Below are 14596 nucleotides of genomic sequence, written 5' to 3' on the forward strand. Positions count from 1 at the left end.
ACTATAATCGAGCATCTGAATAAAATCAAGCATTCCTTGCTGGAGATGAAAGGAGCAGATCTTTTCTGAAAATTCCTCTCTTATTTTCGCTGCGTCTAATTTTAAACGGACATGAAAAAGACAACTTCTAACGTGACAAAAAATCAAAGCAAATGCATTGTCAAGGCGGGCACGTTGACACGGCTCTACAGTCTCTTTTTCTTTGAAGATTTTATTAATTTTTTAATTTCTTTTTTTATGTATTACCCTCCTAAATATTTTCGCTTCGTTTGATTGTCTAATAGGAGACGAGATCTATGCTTCTCGTCTCGTCATAATACACAGCAACTCAATTCCACTCCCTTTCTTTTTTTCTACCCCGTTTTATTCGTGTCAGAACTCCAATATCCCGTTTCCACCTCTCTCTCTCTCTCTCTCCTCTTTGCTCTGAAGAGGGTCCAAGTCTTCTCTTCTGCTACTTCCAGATCTCGCAGGGATTTGGATCCTCCTCAAGCTCTCTCTCTCTCTCAAACCTTCTTCACTCTTCCACTCTCCGTCAACGAATTCGATCACCGGTTGCAGATCCGACTCTTCGATTTTCAGTTCCTCGATCTAAGCCACCATGGCGGCCGCGAATGCTCCGATCACCATGAAAGAAGCCCTAACTGTGAGTTCTCGTTCTCCTTCGATTTCTATTCCCACAGAGCTCGCGACCTTTGTTTTTCTCTGTTTATTGAGATCACTTCAAATTTCTAGCTCCGGATGCAAGAACGAAAGCACTTAATTCTGTGGTAATTAGTGATGTTTGCGGTATACTTGGTCAACTTTGGTTTCCAAGTCGAGTGTGCTGCAATTTTAGTTTACTAGTTTGATTATTGTGTAGCATGCGTAGATCTGTGTTTTTTTTTTTTTCTTCTGAGCAGAAGAGTGAGAAGCACAATCATTCGTTGTTGTTGACGTATATTTTGCCTGATTGTGAATTGAGTGATGTAATTTGTGCGATCTTAATTTGTGATTGCAGTTGCCGAGCATTGGCATCAATACACAATTCATCACTTTCACGCATGTGACGATGGAATCCGATAAGTATATATGTGTTCGAGAAACGGCTCCGCAGAATAGCGTGGTTATCGTTGATATGAATATGCCAATGCAACCTTTGAGAAGGCCTATCACCGCGGATTCCGCTCTTATGAATCCGAATTCTAGAATCCTTGCTTTGAAAGGTAGGATACGCATTTTGTAATCTTATCCTGAATCCGTGAGTTCTGTTTTGTGGTTGATAGTATTCATGATTCGTTATATACTAGCACTTTAGTATTGATATGTAATCTGTCTTTGTAGATATCAAAATCTTTTGGAAGCTTAATTTCTTTCAACAGTTTTTTTTTTTTGGAGCTTCCTTTACTTTTATTTTATTATTTTTATTGATGCGACTCTTGGATGAAATGAAACAAACTGCTTAATGTTGACTAGTTTGACCTGAAGCACTTGAACAAGTCTATCTGTTTCATGTATGGCATAGTGACTTTGTTGAGAAAGACCATGACTGGTGCTATTTTTGGGTTTTCTGGCCCTTATTTACTTTCTGATAACTTGATTATTGGGCTGTCTCTACCACAGTCAGTATTTATATGCACCATGATCTCTAAGGGCACAGAGCTGTGCAGCTGGGGAAACTGAAATCAACTGGCAACCTTATTTAAATTTAATTTAATGAAATTAAAAGATCATGTCTTTAAGGGATTCATGTAATAATATTTATTGGAAAATTATTGTTGAACTTCTATTCTCACTCTTCCTCAAGAGGATACAAGGAGGGTTTTTATTTAGGTAGACAGAAACTAGAAAGCAATGATGGTTGAGCTATGACTCTAGTTAATTTTAATGAATATAAATGAACTTTATTTCTCTGAAATGCAGTGAATCTGATAAGTATTTTTCTCCATGCCTTTCGCTTTTGCTAATATAGTAATGATCCTCAATTTCACATTAGGCTGATTAAATGTTGCAAACCTACATATTTTTCACGTTGTTGACATTTGACCTGGTTGTCAATGTTAAAAGAAAACTATCGGCATTGAAATGACCTACAATGTTCACCGATCTTAATGCTTGCCCTCCCAAAAAGTGGCCAAACTTCAAGTTTTCAGTTTGTTGTGCCTCGTGCTTCTGTTGGTGCCACATTTGAAATTTTGTTTACTTTTGTATTATCTTCACTTACAAGCTACATCATTCTCTTGAAGCCCAACTGCAAGGGACTACTCAAGATCACCTACAAATTTTTAATATTGAGATGAAAGCAAAGATGAAATCATATCAGATGCCTGAACAGGTAACTATTTGCTCAAGGACATATATTGTAATATAATAGGTCCTTTATGATGCTTTGTTAATCATTATGGAATGCCCTTGCTTAATAATGTATAGGTAGTCTTTTGGAAGTGGATTACCCCCAAGCTGTTGGGTCTTGTAACCCAGACCTCTGTATACCACTGGTCAATTGAAGGTAAGATAATCTGCTTGCGATTTGTGTTCTACTGTATTTTCCAGTTTACACATCCTACACTGTGTTTGTAGTTTCTGCTTTCTGCAGATTGCTGACTGGTGTATGTGGTTCATGATCAATATAACTTGCAGGTGACTCTGAACCTGTTAAGATGTTTGAGAGAACAGCTAATTTGGCAAACAACCAGATAATCAATTATAGATGTGACCCTACAGAAAAATGGTTGGTCTTGATTGGTATTGCTCCTGGTGCCCCCGAGGTATATCTCCAGTTCCTATTGTAGTCTTAGTTATCAATCCTGAATAGGTGTGTGGAATAGCCAACCCTGAAACCACTATAGCAGGATAGTAGATACTGGGATGACTGCTATTTTGAAGATTATAGATGCATATATAATTGCTCAAAAATACTAAATTGCATGACGGGAAAGATATATTCATAATTAATAATCAAAAGTCACATTCTTAAACTGAACACACAGGTCAACTACAACTAGTGTAAATGAATCAGATAAATTTGCCTCCAAGTGGATCATGCCATGATTGTGTGAAGGGTGAACAATGAAATGGAAAAACAAATCAGAACAGAAAACACAAAATAAAACAGGGGTAAGCAGGTAGAAGTAGAACAGGATGGGATTTAAACAATTAAAAGGGTTGAGCAACTGAACAAAGACAGAGGCAGGCACAGCCTTACTTCTATTCTGGCAATCAACAGAGAAGTGGGTATGCCCGGGCTTTGGTGGAAACAACTCTGGCAAGCACTGTTTGTGGTAGATAGTATTAGAATTAGTGAGAGAACAGCGGATGTTGTATGAATCAAGCTTTGAACAGTGTTTTCAACTCTATAAGCTGTTCTCATGAAAAATGGTAGTGAAATCACGAAAATAAATGCAAAAATGTACAACTTGGAAAACAGTGGCTGAGGAGAGGTTTCTTCCCACGCTGTGGCCACAACAGTGAGGAACCACTGATTTTGGCCATGGCACAGAAATGCTCCACTATGTAGTTTCTATAATGAGTGACTGGTTAGCTGTCCACTACATGATGCTATGCCATGATAGAGCCTCTATCCTATGTTTCAATTTAGGTTTTTTATTTAGCTTATATTTACTTCTCTTTATCTTTGTTTCCACTGGCTTTATCTGTTTATGATTGCATGAGAATAATGATCTTTTTGCTGTGATCTTAACAAGCCTGATCCATTTTGGTTTATTTCTCATATTATTTTACATTATAGAGACCACAATTGGTTAAAGGAAACATGCAACTTTTCTCTGTGGATCAGCAACGCAGTCAGGCTCTTGAAGCTCATGCTGCATCATTCGCTCAATTTAAAGTGAGTTTTTCATGATTCTGCTCATCTTTGTATAATTATTCATCTAATATTACCTGAATAATTGCATACTGCCATATTATGCTAATATGTGTGGGCAAAACTTGATTGTGTTTTTTGGACAGGTTCCAGGGAATGAGAATCCTTCTGTTTTGATTTCTTTTGCCTCAAAGACGCTTAATGCTGGTCAAATTATATCCAAGTTGCATGTTATTGAGCTGGGTGCACAGCCAGGTCTGCATAATTTTACCTCATTCACATCTATCTCTAAATGTATTTATTCTATGGGCAATATATAGCTTCTACACAATCTGTCTTGTATGCTACTTTAGTTCTATCTTGACTCTTCAAATTTTAACATTCCTGGTAAATCAGAAATTTAAATTGGCTATTTGTAACTTTGTATCAATATGCATTTATCATGCATGATCTATAAGTCTAGGTGGAGTGATTATATGAATGACAAGAATGGCCCCTTTTTGAATAAACTTTGATCTGTGCATGTATTAAACTGGTCCATGACAATAGAAGAGGTTACCAACAACTTATGTCAATAAATTGTATTATATTTTGTTGCCTAGGCTGCTGTGAGGATTGCTTTCTATTATTACCTTGCATTTAAATGATAGAAAAATTTGAATATGCGGCTGATGGAGTTCTTTTTTCTTTCTTTCTACTTTGCAATTATATTGTATTTATGTTGGGTTTTCAAATACATGTCTAACCGAGAACATTTGAGGTAGATAAAGCATCAAATAAATTTTAGATTTGAGTTGTTTTGGTAACGAATTTCATAAATCCCAAAGTATATTAAAATCAATTGCTTATATATATATAATCAATCAGGGCTTTTAAAGATGGATAAGAGTATTGTGAAATTGAACCTGTGTGTATAATTGTATGATTAAATTGATCATCCTTCCAGAGTTTGACTTTGTTAGAAATGTAATATAAAATCATTTTTGTGTCTTCACCTAACGCCTTAAGTTTTTGGAATAGTTGATTCATGACAAACTTTACAAATGTGCAGGGAAGCCATCATTTTCAAAGAAACAGGCCGATCTTTTCTTCCCCCCAGATTTTGCTGATGACTTTCCAGTTGCTATGCAGGTACCGAAGTTGCTAATAGCTTTTGTTCATTTTATAGATAGTGTAGATATTTGATTACCACTTCGATTTTTGGCAGATATCCCACAAATACAGTTTGATTTATGTGATTACCAAACTTGGCCTACTATTTGTCTATGATTTGGAGACAGCTACTGCTGTATATAGGAACAGAATCAGTCCAGATCCTATATTTTTGACATCAGAAGCTACATCAGTGGGAGGCTTTTATGCTATCAACAGGAGAGGCCAAGTTTTATTGGCTACTGTTAATGAACAAACCATTGTGAATTTTGTCAGCGGTCAAGTATGTTTCTGGCTCTGCTAATGCTTTGATGTTGTAAAGTGGGAAATGAAATGTCATCTTGGCAAATTTCATCTGGTTATTATTGCAGTTAAACAATCTGGAGCTAGCAGTTAGTCTTGCCAAACGAGGAAATCTTCCCGGTGCTGAGAAGTTGGTATGTCAATCTTGTATAGAACTCAATTTTAGTTATAATATTTCTTCATAAGGGTATTATCAGTGAGATCAAAAGAACTTGAATGCATTGTCTGTTAATCTCTTGGGGTTTCATGTATCTGCTGAATGCTAATTTCTGTGAACTTTAGTTACAAGCTTGCAATAAAAGGTGCAATACTTGGATTAGTAATTGCTACCTTTTAGCAGTCACTAGTTCAATTTGTTTCATAGTGGCCTTTATGATGCAATATGCATGCTGTCGATCTGTTGCTTCTTTTGTCATTTACTTCAACAATGCAATCTGCATGCATCAATTTTTTTTTTTTTAAATATATTTCCAAATTATTTGATATTGATTATTTGATTGTGCAGTGTATAGCTTCTTAAGTATCGCTGTCTATTGTTATTGTATTTTTGGTAATTTTGTTTATGGACATGATGGCAATACTTGTTGACATTACAGGTAGTGGAACGTTTTCATGAACTATTTGCTCAAACAAAATATAAAGAAGCAGCAGAGCTTGCAGCTGAATCTCCCCAAGGAATCCTTCGTACTCCTGACACAGTTGCTAAATTTCAGGTTTCTTAATAAGATGTAGCCATCTGAGAATTTTCTCTTGCTCTTTCTTCTACTTCATTAGGAGATTCATTTGGTTGTTTACTATTTGCCTTTAGGTTGTGTCCTTTTGCTTGGTCCATTAGATTATGATGTTTTAAAAATGTCATTATCTGCTTATGTGCAGAGTGTTCCTGTGCAAGCTGGCCAAACTCCTCCACTGTTGCAGTATTTTGGAACACTTTTAACAAGGGGAAAGCTGAATGCCTTTGAGTCATTGGAATTGTCACGGTTGGTTGTGAACCAGAACAAGAAAAATCTGTTGGAAAATTGGTTGGCAGAGGACAAGCTCGAATGCAGTGAGGAGCTAGGAGATCTTGTTAAGGTTGGGTTGTGTTAAAATTTTGAAGAATTTAATATGGTTCTATAATTTATTACTATGTTATACTCTTCTTTTCCTATTTGTCTTCCAAAATAGGGTACTAATTCTCATCTAATAAGCTTATTGTGAAATGTTGTATTCTATTAATTTTTCTAAGTATGCTCCCTTGTAGACTGTGGACAATGATCTTGCTTTAAAAATATATATCAAAGCCAGAGCTACTCCAAAAGTTGTTGCTGCTTTTGCTGAGAGGAGGGAGTTTGATAAAATCTTGATCTACTCTAAACAGGTGCTTGTTTACTTATCAAAGAATATCAAAGTTTATTCATAAAATTATTAAATGCTATTAGCTATGTATGGCATTTTGTTACTTTTCAATTTGACCTGAAACATTTGGCCCTGAACATCTTATTTCTTATTTTCTTCTATAGGTTGGGTACACACCTGACTACCTCTTCCTTTTGCAAACAATTCTCCGGACAGATCCTCAGGTGTGGTTGAAACCTCTGTTGTTTATATTATTTAATTCTTTTAGTTGAACCATTTTTTTGTAGTTCCCCTTATTGTCTGCCATCTTGTTGGATTTGGGGTATGTGTATATTAAGTTCACAATATTTTATCAATCTTTTTCCTGTACATAGAAATTCTTTCGGTTACCATTTTCATTTTGATTTGCAGGGTGCAGTTAATTTTGCATTAATGATGTCTCAAATGGAGGGAGGCAGCCCCGTTGATTACAACACTATAACTGATCTGTTTCTTCAGGTTGATTATCTATTGTGATTATGCTATTATGAAAGTTCTGATGTGATATTTAGCTTAATAATCATTGATTTTATTTTGGTTAACCTATGTTCTTCTCAGAGAAACCTGATCCGTGAGGCCACAGCTTTTCTCCTGGATGTTTTAAAGCCAAATCTACCAGAGCATGGGTTCCTTCAGACAAAAGTGTGGCCTTTGTTTCTCATTTGTTGCAGGTGTTTTACCGAGATAATTCTTTCTTTGCAGTGATGTGATCTTCTTGTGAATTGCTGTTCAGGTGTTGGAGATAAATCTGGTGACTTTCCCCAATGTTGCTGATGCAATATTGGCTAATGGCATGTTCAGCCATTATGACCGTCCTCGTATTGCCCAACTTTGTGAAAAAGCTGGTCTTTATGTGCGAGCTTTGCAAGTAAGAACTGACTAACAATATTTTATTGTTGCACTTTCCCTACTTTAAAGGCAAACCCTTTGTTGATTGTGTTATTCTTGGTGCAGCATTACACAGAGTTACCAGATATAAAACGTGTCATTGTTAATACACATGCAATTGAGCCTCAGGTTTATGAGCATTTCTGCTTTTATCTATTTTAGGCTTTAAAATACATCGTGTGATCTTCTAAAATACTTACTCATTCTGTGGTGGTTATAGTCACTTGTAGAGTTTTTTGGCACTTTGTCACGAGAATGGGCATTAGAGTGCATGAAAGACCTATTGTTGGCCAATCTTAGGGGCAACCTTCAGATCATTGTGCAGGTATGTGTCATTGTTTTCTATTACTTGGAACTTTCCAATTATTGTTGATGAAGCTTTCCTATGTGTTTTCAGGTTGCAAAAGAATATTGTGAACAATTGGGCGTTGATGCCTGCATAAAACTTTTTGAGCAGTTTAGATCATATGAAGGACTATACTTTTTCCTTGGATCATATTTGAGCTCCAGGTAATTTTTTCATTTATATAAAGTTTTTTTTTTTTTTTTTTTTCTGTTGGTAATTGACCTCATTTAAAATTGCGATATTCTGCTTATGTATGTTTATCTAAATATGGGACAGTGAGGATCCTGACATTCACTTTAAGTACATTGAGGCAGCAGCAAAGACTGGTCAAATCAAGGAGGTTGAGCGAGTGACAAGAGAATCAAATTTCTATGATCCCGAGAAAACGAAAAACTTTCTAATGGAGGCCAAGCTTCCAGACGCACGGCCCTTAATTAATGTTTGTGATCGTTTTGGATTTGTTCCTGATCTAACACACTATCTATACACAAACAACATGCTTCGCTACATTGAAGGTTATGTTCAGAAGGTACACAGTGGGCTTGTTTATCTCGTGTACCTACTGTCTTTCTCTTTTTTCTATGTCAAAACTTTGTGCCTTGCCATATAGGTGAACCCAGGGAATGCTCCTTTAGTTGTTGGGCAGCTGCTAGATGATGAATGCCCAGAAGATTTTATCAAAGGCTTGATTCTTTCTGTTCGTTCATTACTGCCAGTGGAACCCCTTGTGGAGGAATGTGAGAAGAGGTGGTGTTTGTCCTCTAATCCTATGTCCTGCTGCTTTGCATTCATGTTTCTTACTTTTTTATTGTTGTTTTTGATATGCAGGAATCGGCTTCGTTTGCTCACACAGTTCTTGGAACATCTTGTAAGTGAGGGAAGCCAGGATGTACATGTTCATAATGCACTGGGTAAAATTATCATTGACAGCAACAACAACCCAGAACATTTTCTCACTACCAACCCATATTATGATTCTCGAGTTGTGGGCAAGTATTGTGAGAAACGTGATCCCACCTTAGCAGTTGTAGCTTATCGGCGAGGACAATGTGATGACGAACTTGTCAATGTCACGAACAAAAATTCTTTGTTCAAACTGCAAGCAAGGTTTGTGATGTTATTGGCTCCTCTGAAATGAGGGGGTGAACTCCAGAGGATATAGTGTAGTTACAACTGTTGATTAAAAAATCAGCTGTTGGAATCACAACAACTTCAAACTTTGTTATGCTTGTATTTTATAACAATTGTAAATGTTGATTTTTTAATTAATGATTATAGCTGCATTTTATCCTCTGAAGTACACCTCACTTTTGAGGAACCAAATCCACGGTCTTTCATCCACCAAATCAATTTTCATGGATCCAATGTTCACATGCTTATATTGTGATGACAGATATGTTGTTGAGAGAATGGATGCTGATTTGTGGGCTAAAGTTCTTAATCCTGATAATGAGTATAGAAGGCAACTTATTGATCAGGTTGTATCTACTGCTTTGCCTGAAAGCTCAAGCCCTGAACAAGTTTCTGCAGCTGTTAAGGCTTTCATGACAGCTGATCTGCCACATGAATTGATTGAACTTCTTGAGAAGATTGTGCTTCAGAATTCTGCATTTAGTGGGAACTTCAATTTACAGAATCTTCTTATTTTGACAGCGATAAAAGCTGATCCATCTAGAGTTATGGATTATGTTAATAGATTGGATAATTTTGATGGGCCTGCAGTTGGAGATATGGCTGTAGAAGCTCAATTATATGAGGAAGCATTTGCAATTTTTAAGAAGTTCAACTTGAATGTTCAAGCAGTCAATGTGCTACTTGATAATATTCATAGCATTGATAGAGCTGTTGAGTTTGCTTTCAGAGTTGAAGAAGATGCTGTTTGGAGTCAGGTGGCCAAGGCTCAACTCAGGGAAGGGCTAGTAAGTGATGCAATTGAGTCATTTATACGAGCGGATGATGCTACACAGTTTTTAGATGTTATCCGCGCTGCTGAAGAGGCTAATGTTTACCATGACTTGGTGAAATACTTGCTAATGGTAAGACAAAAAGCAAAAGAACCCAAGGTTGACAGTGAGCTCATTTATGCATATGCAAAGATTGATAGGCTGAGTGACATTGAGGAGTTCATTCTTATGCCAAATGTTGCTAATCTACAAAATGTTGGTGACCGGTTGTATGATGAAGCATTATATGAGGCTGCAAAAATCATATTTGCTTTTATATCTAACTGGGCCAAGTTGGCTATCACACTGGTCAAGTTACAACAGTTTCAAGGTGCTGTGGATGCAGCAAGGAAAGCTAACAGCTCAAAGACATGGAAGGAAGTTTGCTTTGCTTGTGTTGATGCAGAGGAGTTCCGTCTGGCCCAGATTTGTGGACTCAACATTATTATTCAGGTAATATGTTGGTTTCAGTTTTCTGCAGAACCCTGTGTTTATGTATATAAACTAGGAATGTTTTTTCTTAATTTTGGATGCCAACTTGTTTCTATTTAGAGAGTTTAAATGATCTGGGCCTTCAGAATGTAATGTGAAGCAATTCCCTAAGAATATGATGTAAATGTGTAATGATTTATGATTGGAAGGGTTTTGTGCTTGTTATATGAGCCTAATGTTGACCTGCCAGAGTGACCTTATTGACCTTCCAATGCTTACTGTGTCAATTTTTTTGTTAATTTTATAGGTGGATGACTTGGAAGAAGTCAGTGAATATTACCAAAACAGAGGTTGCTTCAATGAGCTAATATCTCTCATGGAGAGTGGGTTAGGGTTAGAACGAGCTCATATGGGCATCTTTACCGAGTTAGGAGTTTTGTATGCTAGATACCGCCCGGAGAAGCTTATGGAGCATATCAAACTATTCTCAACCCGCCTAAATATTCCTAAACTCATAAGAGCTTGTGATGAACAACAGCATTGGAAAGAATTGACCTATTTGTACATACAATATGATGAGTTTGATAATGCTGCAACTACCATCATGAACCATTCACCGGAAGCATGGGATCACATGCAATTCAAAGATGTTGTTGTTAAAGTTGCTAATGTGGAGTTGTATTACAAAGCTGTTCACTTCTACTTGGAAGAACATCCAGATCTCATCAATGATGTTCTGAATGTCCTTGCACTTCGTGTGGACCATGCACGGGTTGTTGACATCATGCGGAAGGTAAGATCAATAGTGAATAAAGTTCAACTAGATCTTACTTTGTCACTTGCTAACACGGTAATGTGTATTTTTCTGTGTAATGTGCTATAGGCTGGTCATCTTCGTCTAGTAAAACCATACATGGTTGCAGTTCAAAGCAACAATGTATCTGCTGTTAATGAAGCTTTGAATGAGATATATGTTGAGGAGGAAGATTATGATAGACTACGTGAGTCAATTGATTTGCATGATAACTTTGATCAAATAGGCCTTGCACAAAAGGTGAGCTGCATATACTCTTAATTATGACTACTTTTTGGTTTCAACTGTGGAAACCTTATGGATTCTTATTCTTACATGATGCAGATTGAAAAGCATGAACTTCTTGAGATGAGACGAGTTGCAGCTTATATTTACAAGAAGGCAGGTAGGTGGAAGCAGTCTATTGCTTTATCAAAGAAGGATAACCTTTACAAAGATGCCATGGAGACAGCCTCACAATCAGGCGAGCGTGAACTTGCTGAGGAGTTGCTTGTTTATTTCATTGACCAGGTACTAAATTCAGTTTCAAACTGCATATATAGTTCATTTTCGTGCAATATCTTACTCAATTAGGTTTGCTTTCTTAGCTAACATGTTTTCTTTAATTACTAAATCATTATGCTTCATTCATATGTATGCATACATAGTAGCTCTATCTCCTTATTTGTAGCCATGGTTATTGCATACTAATGTTACCTCTTGTAGTATGTGCAATAATTCTATGTCAGAGAGAAATTATTTAGCTCGAAGAGTTAATATTTTCTTTTTGTCGAGCTTGTTGACTGTTTTGCAACTGCATGCTAGTCTTATAATCAACCAAAATTGATTTAAGGATTGACATTCTATCTTCTTACCCAGGGTCCAAGATTTTTATTTGTCTTCATGGAGTGATCATATTCCAATTTATTTATTTATTTATTATTATGTGCATACAATTGAGATTTCTAATTTTTCTTTCCTAATGTTTCTGCAGGGAAAGAAGGAATGCTTTGCCTCGTGTCTATTTGTTTGCTATGATTTAATACGGGCAGACATTGCTCTTGAACTAGCTTGGATGCACAATATGATTGACTTTGCCTTCCCATATCTCTTGCAGGTTTGCGTTTCTTCCATGTTGCTGATCTGATCAGCCATAATTAAGTTGACTTATATGTTATTTTTATGACAACTCTGTTGATATTAGGTCTCCCCTCCTCCCCAATAGCTTCCCTGAGATCACTTTCTATTTGGAGTAAAATTGATTTTCTTTGCATGGGCTACAATGTTAAAACAGTCCTTTTGAACTATCTTTTGTTGAATGTTTGGCTTTCTGAAGTCAGATTCCTGTTGATAAAAATTAAACAGTAAAATCTATATTTATTCTACATAAATATGATTAAATTTGATTTAGTTTTTGCAAGTTTTTTTTTCTTCTTTTGACCCTTGTAAATTTTAGAACTTTTAAAAATAGTTTCTGTTATGACATGCATTTAGATTTTGGATTGTCATGTCATTTATCATCACAAAATGGTTGATGTGACATGGCTAGGCACATGCTATGCCATCACAAAAGTGATAACAACGATCATTGTAAATTTATGAGGATTACAATCCGCAAAAAAAAATTGGAGGTCTAAATTTAAATTTAGTTATATTACAGGGACTAAAAATATATAAAAGTAAAAAACAAAATGATGAGAAAATAGTAGATGTCATCCTTGCAAGTTAGTGGTGCTTAGCTTATGGTTGTGGTTGGTCTTATGTAATTGCAGCATTACGTAGGTTATCCAAGCAAATCTAGGTTGACTAATGCATTTATTGTCTTATTCAGCATTCCATGGGCCGAAATGGATCTATCTATTGCCATCTTATCGAGTGCTTTCTCTCATCGTCATCATTATTTAATTAATTATTTATTTATTTTACTGTTGTAGTTTATTCGTGAGTACACTGGCAAAGTTGATGAACTAGTGAAGGACAAAATTGAAGCACAACACGAAGTGAAGGCTAAAGAGAAAGAAGAAAAGGAAGTAGTTGCACAACAGGTAATTATTGAGGGCGTTTTTGTTGGCTCTAATATATAACTTGGGCTTTGCCGAGCACAGCACTTCCAACAAAATGTTTTGAGTGTTCAGAATGTTTTGGCGTTGATTAGTCCTTTTTCTATCAACAGATTGAACACTATAGCGTTACTGATATGAATGAGATGTGTTTTCTGTTGTCCTGACAAATTGAGTAGTAGAATATTACTGATATGAGTGAGATATGTTGTTTGTTGCAGAACATGTATGCTCAATTGTTGCCTCTTGCTTTGCCTGCACCCCCAATGCCTGGAATGGGAGGCCCAGGTATGGGAGGAGGCTTTGCTCCTCCCCCTCCAGTGAGTGGACTGGGGATGCCCCCAATGCCTCCTTATGGCATGCCACCCATGGGCAGCAGTTACTGACATGTAGAGACAATGGTGGCAAATATAGCATGAACTCGGTCCCTATGATGAACAATGTAGGAACTTAAAAGTTTTGCGTAGAAATTCTCGTGGGATTTGGATGCAACATTCTTTTGCTTCTGGTGGCGGCGGGATTCAAGTTAAAATAATATGAAGTTTCTATTTAGATTGTGTCATAGTAGTCTTGTAATTTTATTTTTATCTTTAATTTTTTGGGTTGTAGTTGAGGCATTTTTTGCGCTCCCGTTCGAGCTAACTGATAAGTTTCTGTATTGTACCAATTTTCTTGTATTAAATGAATTAGTCCTAGTGTATACGAAATTTACCGACTTTAACAGTCAGCTTGATATTTGCATGGCGTGGCCTAGATTTGAACTTTTCCTTGTTATGGGAGCTACCTAGTAAATCTTGTTGGAATGTTGGTATGCTTTTTTCGTATGCGTATTATTTTGAAGTTGTGAATTTCATGCTTTGCCGGAATTATTACGTATGGACACATTATTAGCGAAGCTCGTTGCATTTTTATTTTTACCATAAGCTCATTGTGTTCATAATACTGTGTAACTGCTTATTCTCTTGAACCCTGACACGTTTGGCCCAATAATATTTGAAATCTGTAGTGTTCGGAGTCATGTATGTGGACTTCAAAAACTTAATTATGTACCAGAAAAAGGGCAAAAGAATTGTGTAGAGTAGTTATGTACCGGCTATAAACTAATCAACACCGGGAAGTAAACCACTTGCCAATGAGATGAAGATAGCGGGTGCAGTCAGCATCGAATTACAAATTGATAATCCAATGATTTTATACAAAATATAATTTTACTGTTTCGACCCCCGAAAAAGGGCGGAGTCCTGTTGTTTCACTTTTCTTACACGGGGCAAACCAAGACCCATTTTGCAAGTTGATCAAGTATACTGTAATTCGGTTTTTCCACCAACGGTCAAACCTTGGCAAAGATCAATCTGATTTTCCATTAACGCTCAAACCACGATAAGTGATTCGGGGAAGAATATTTGTATATCCTGTAATAAAAGTATACTTTTTTCCATGTTTTAAAAATTAGGTTTTCATTCCACCAGTAAAAGTATTTATCCATGGTTTATTACTTTG

At 36.4% G+C, this 14596-nt stretch overlaps 1 protein-coding gene across 1 annotated transcript; it reads left to right on the forward strand.

The window, feature by feature from the left end:
• The first annotated feature begins 303 nt into the window (after positions 1-303).
• On the forward strand, positions 304-14031 carry LOC113846596 (clathrin heavy chain 2). The gene is made up of 30 exons (XM_027475048.1): positions 304-646; positions 1001-1205; positions 2226-2314; positions 2410-2488; positions 2620-2747; positions 3728-3826; positions 3949-4057; positions 4854-4933; positions 5010-5237; positions 5326-5391; positions 5854-5970; positions 6134-6331; positions 6501-6617; positions 6760-6819; positions 7007-7093; positions 7193-7276; positions 7368-7502; positions 7589-7651; positions 7743-7847; positions 7920-8032; positions 8145-8397; positions 8479-8615; positions 8697-8975; positions 9262-10264; positions 10551-11036; positions 11127-11297; positions 11382-11567; positions 12031-12153; positions 12971-13081; positions 13318-14031. Exons 1-30 carry the CDS (start codon positions 602-604, stop codon positions 13480-13482), a joined length of 5121 nt encoding a protein of 1706 aa, XP_027330849.1. The 5' UTR covers positions 304-601; the 3' UTR covers positions 13483-14031.
• Positions 14032-14596: the final 565 nt, after the last annotated feature.

This window comes from Abrus precatorius, unplaced genomic scaffold (genome assembly GCF_003935025.1).
Source record: "Abrus precatorius isolate BTA unplaced genomic scaffold, Abrus_2018 Scaffold8, whole genome shotgun sequence".
Classification (NCBI taxonomy): domain Eukaryota; kingdom Viridiplantae; phylum Streptophyta; class Magnoliopsida; order Fabales; family Fabaceae; genus Abrus; species Abrus precatorius.

What these genes read in the sequence shown, in the direction of transcription:
- LOC113846596 (XM_027475048.1), top strand. Translation starts at nt 602, where the DNA reads ATGGCGGCCGCGAATGCTCCGATCACCATGAAAGAAGCCCTAACT. An exon ending in TGAATTTTGTCAGCGGTCAA is followed by an intron (nt 5,238 to 5,325) that starts GTATGTTTCTGG and finishes TTATTATTGCAG; the next exon opens with TTAAACAATCTGGAGCTAGC. An exon ending in CACATGCAATTGAGCCTCAG is followed by an intron (nt 7,652 to 7,742) that starts GTTTATGAGCAT and finishes TGGTGGTTATAG; the next exon opens with TCACTTGTAGAGTTTTTTGG.